Here is a 4625-nt window from a genome sequence, read left to right on the forward strand (position 1 = left end):
TCAATTGTTAGACTGATTGCTACAAAACAGACTTAAGAGTCAGGGTTTGTAGCTCCGCGGAAGAGCTGTTTGAGCTGCCCCGCCCGGAGAAAGCTGGTTCCAACAGCGACTCTGGGGAATGCGCTCTCAGCACCCCCTGCCATGCTTACTTAAGCTAATGGGAGGTCTTGCCTTTCAGCAGCCGAAGCACTGGGATACCGGGCAAACAGTCTCCTCGCCTCCCGAGAGGCAGGGCCCCTCTTCTGGACATCATTAAAAAGCACATGCACTTGTTTCATATCCCTTGGCAGCCTCGGGTGGCAAGATTCAGGACTTCTACCCCCCAAAGCCCAGGAGAAGCCAGAGCAGTGGAAAACATCCTCGCTTTGAAAATCCAAGTCTAAATTAAAGATCGACATGAGCTAAGGAGCCTGGAGAACATTGGCTGGCTGCAGGAGTGAGGACAGACACAAAGAGCCCAGCAGGTAAGAGCAGGGGGTCGTTGCCAAGAAGGAACTGTCCTGGGTAGCGCATTTAAAGGGATCTAAAACTCCAAGGCCTGTTCCTTTGAGTCTTCCACGCGTACCCCCGCCCCCACCGCCCCTGCCCCCCCCCTCCCTCTCTGGGCTGAAGCTTGTCTTTTCTCATCAGCTTCCAGAGAAGGAGCTTTCCCTACCGGTGCGACCAAACCTCTTTTCCACTCGATGATAAATATCGATGCCCTGAGCTCTTCGGTGACGGCACCGCAGCAGATGGAAGCTCTGTGAAGAGCCCATCACCAGCCTCGCCCCGCACCCCCTCAACCCAGTGAGCAATCCATGAGACACCAGGCCGAGTCGACGCGATGGCGGCCTATCCGGAGAGCTGCGTGGACGCCTCCGTGCTGGACTTCGTCGCTGATCTGTCCCTGTCCTCCCCGGGGAGCCCTCTCCTCTGTGACTTTGGGACTGGAATCCCCTTTGGGAAGCGAACCCTTGCGCTCCGAGATGGAAGGCCCAGGAGGTTGGTACACTTGGAGGAGGGGGGCCCAGAGGATGAGGAGGGCGAAGTAGAAGAGGGAGAGGAAGAGGAGGAGGAGGAGGAAGAAGAAGAAGAGTGCGAGAGGGGTGCCTTGCTGCTGGGCCGTCCCAAGAGGAAAAGGGTCATTACCTATGCCCAGCGCCAGGCTGCCAACATCCGTGAGCGGAAACGGATGTTCAACCTCAACGAGGCCTTTGACCAGCTGCGAAGAAAGGTGCCCACGTTTGCTTATGAGAAGAGGCTGTCCAGAATCGAGACGCTGCGCCTGGCCATTGTCTACATCTCCTTCATGACGGAGCTCTTGCAGAGCTGCGAGAAGAAAGAAGCCCACTGAGGCTGGGGGCCCAGGGGCACGGGGGAGTCCCCGCTCTGGCTCACCTGGGAGCCCGCTGGGGTCTAGCGGGGCCCCTCCGGGGATGCAGCCCAAAGGCCAGGAGGGGTCCTGGCGGCTGGAGTTGGGGGTCGCAACTGTGGGATCCCGATGATCCCGACAGCCACGGAACCCAGGCCGCCAGGGAGTTAGACCCGCTCACACTGGTTGGAGGCCAGGGGAGGGCTGGCCCCAGCGCGTTTGAACCTGAGCGAACCAGGCCCACCTTCAAAGCCCGAGCCGACTGCAGCTTTCCAGGCAGGGGGTTAGGGAGAGAATCCCCCTGATAACAGAGTCCTCAGGCTTCTAGAGTGTTGGATGATTCTTCCTAATTTTTAAAATAGTAGTAATAAAGTAAAACATTGTACTTCCTTTCATTAACATAACGTCGTCAGTCTGTGCTGCGACACCCCCCCCCCCCACGGACCCGGGAAGGTCTGGAAGCCGGAGGCGCTTGGGGGGTGGGGGGTGGGGGGCAGGGCTCCGGATCTTGGATCTTTGCTCTGCATCTGGGGTCTCGGAGGCGGAAGACCAGCCAGAGGCGCGGAAGGGAGCCCAGGGTCCCACTCTCAATTCTCATCTCCTTTCTGGTCCCAAGTCTCCCCGGTGGCACGGCTGGTGCCGCTTTGGATTGCTACCCACAAGGTCAACTGTTCGAAGCTACCAGCGGCGACTCGAAAGAAAACCGAGGCTGGTGTTCCCTTACTGATTTTAAGTCTGGGGAACCCAAAGGGACCGCTCTCTTCTGCCCTTGAGACTCCTGGTGGGTCGGAAGTGACTCGCTAGCACTGTGTTCTCACCTCTTCTCCTCTCTGTGTCTTTCTGAAGGTGGGTGGATCTGGTGTCCTCAGTTGGGGGAATGGGAAGCGCGGGGACCTAGACCCGGAGTACCCCGACAGATCGCGGCCAGTAACAAGGCCGCGCCAGGCTTCCCGAGTGCATTTGTCCAGGGGCACATTGGCGCCGGGTCCCTACGCGCCCAACCAGCAACAAGGCGCCCTTTCCTTCTGACACCCCGGAGCTCCTAGAGCCTGGGCGGAGAACGCCGGGTCGCCCAGCTGGGATCGGAGGAAGGGAGCCCTCCTTGCGCCCCGGGCGCTCCCCATCCCAACCCCCTCCTGCAGCCTCCAGCGAGGGGGGCCGGAGCCACGCCGAGGGCACAGGCACTTGGAGACCTGGAGCTGGGCTTGCAGGTAAGGAAGACTGGACCAGTGGGGAAGGGGACAGAGGCGAGAGAGGGGATGCATTCTTGTCTTGGCAAAACGTCGTGGGAGAGATGAGGATGACGGTCAAAGGCTCCAGTTTGGGCCTGCGGCCATTCCTCAGTCTTCCCTGGTGAGGGGGAAGCCTGCTCCTGGCCTGGGATCCTGGAGAGAAAGGGATGCAGAGAAGGCCAGAGTAGAGAATACCTCCGAGCTGTACTTTCCGCTGTCAGGGCTCAAACAGGCGGAGGGCTCTCTAGTAACAGGAAGGGCGGTGGCTCCTACTCCACAGTTGCGCCCATAGAGAGCTCTCTGGGATCTGCTTGTGGAAGAGCACAGGGGAGCAAGTTTCCCTGCCCAAAGAGGCCTCTCAACCTCCCACCTGTCTGGCACTGTGCACCTGCGACCCCATGCTGGCGCGCTCCAATAAACAGGCAGACACAAGGTCCCGGACAAGCTTTAAGAAATGACACTCATTTTATCTAAATCATATATGCTCAATGTAAAAAAAAACCCTGGGAGACAAAAAAAAAATTCAAATCACAAATTACCATCCTTTTTGCATTTTCATCAATTTCCTTCTAGTCTTTTTCCTATGCAGATAAAAATCCAAGGCATTTTAAATTGGGGAGAATTTTGGGATACTGATCTTTTAAAAGTTCATCCTCCAAACTGGGCATTCTTCCCCTGGCTTTAATCTGTACATATGAGACCTTCAGTCTCCTGGCTTCTCTGTGTCTCACAACGTACTTCATTAGCCCCAGTCTCTTCTAAGATGGACAGCTGTGATAGACTTAGACACAGACAGAGAGATCAGCAAAGAGAATCCCCCCAAATAGTTTTTCATCTATAATGATCTCCTGATCATAAAAACCTGAAAGTGAAGTTTCTGGATAAATAGCCAGACTGCCTTCCAGGAGAGTCCTGCCGGTTCTCAGGGTGTTGCAGAAATCCCCCTGTCCCCAGTCCCTGCACATGGCACTAAGCATGGATACTCCACGGTCTCCTCCCGCCCTTCTCCATAGCAGCATAGATTTTGAAAGGGCACCCTTTCCTGAGAAAAAAAAGTCTTCTTTATTTGATTATGTATTTTCATCAGGATACTTCCAGCTCAATTATAAGAACCTCTGGACAAACAGGTAAGAGAAAAGTATAACCAGTTACGCCCCCCCCCCCCGCAATAATGGCAAAATCAAGGAGTGCATGTTTGTGCATGTTTTTCTTTACATTAATTTTATCAAAATAAACTGACAGTTGGACGAATATTTCTGGCTCGATTTTGTAATGCAAAATCTGTCTGTCTATGTCTTTCTTTCTCCCCCCTCCCAGCCCACCCATCTTACTTTCTTAAATAATGCTTTACTTACTTAGAAGAATACATCTACATTTGTAAAGACATGTTTAAAAATTACTTGCTTTGGTATGTTGACAAAAAACAACTAGTTATTTCTCAGTTCACCATGGGACAGTAGCTTGCTTCCCGATTTCTTTGGGGGTGCTTGGTAGTTCTAGCAACACCTCATCTGCTGCCAGTTTAAAATGTAATGGCATGCTACAGATGAGATGGATGAATTGAAAATCAAAAGTCCCCTTCCTTTCCCCATTTTAAGTCCTCCTGGAAATTAAACATTTTTTCAAGGATCCAGGTGCTGAATATATTAAAACAAACAAAAATTATTCAGATCTATGAATTCTTAAAACTTTGTTGAAAAAAAACAACTTGAAAAGGAAAAGACCCAAATGTGTTGATAACCCTAAAAACCATTAGGTTATGAAGAGTAAATGCAACCACCTTACACACTCGCTTGTCTCCATAGTCTTACCAACTCTGTTTCATATGTTCTTAGTAAGCACACACTATCCCTAAAATGAATGTTCCTTCCTCATAGAAAGTGCTGTGCAAAAAAAACTCTAAACCAAAAGCTATTTTCTGAGGAATCACTAGAAGAAGTATGTCCAACATTGCTTACACTGATACAGCTTATAAATGAATGTGCTTTTCTAAATGTTTAAGAAAGATGAGTCTACCAACTCCTACAAAGAGTTAGAGTCTG

At 52.0% G+C, this 4625-nt stretch overlaps 1 protein-coding gene across 1 annotated transcript; it reads left to right on the top strand.

The window, feature by feature from the left end:
- The first annotated feature begins 823 nt into the window (after positions 1 to 823).
- Positions 824 to 1333, top strand: FERD3L (Fer3 like bHLH transcription factor). Its single transcript, XM_075557333.1, has one exon. It carries the CDS (start codon positions 824 to 826, stop codon positions 1331 to 1333), a length of 510 nt encoding a protein of 169 aa, XP_075413448.1.
- Positions 1334 to 4625: the final 3292 nt, after the last annotated feature.

This window comes from Tenrec ecaudatus, chromosome 9 (genome assembly GCF_050624435.1).
Source record: "Tenrec ecaudatus isolate mTenEca1 chromosome 9, mTenEca1.hap1, whole genome shotgun sequence".
In the NCBI taxonomy this organism is placed as follows: domain Eukaryota; kingdom Metazoa; phylum Chordata; class Mammalia; order Afrosoricida; family Tenrecidae; genus Tenrec; species Tenrec ecaudatus.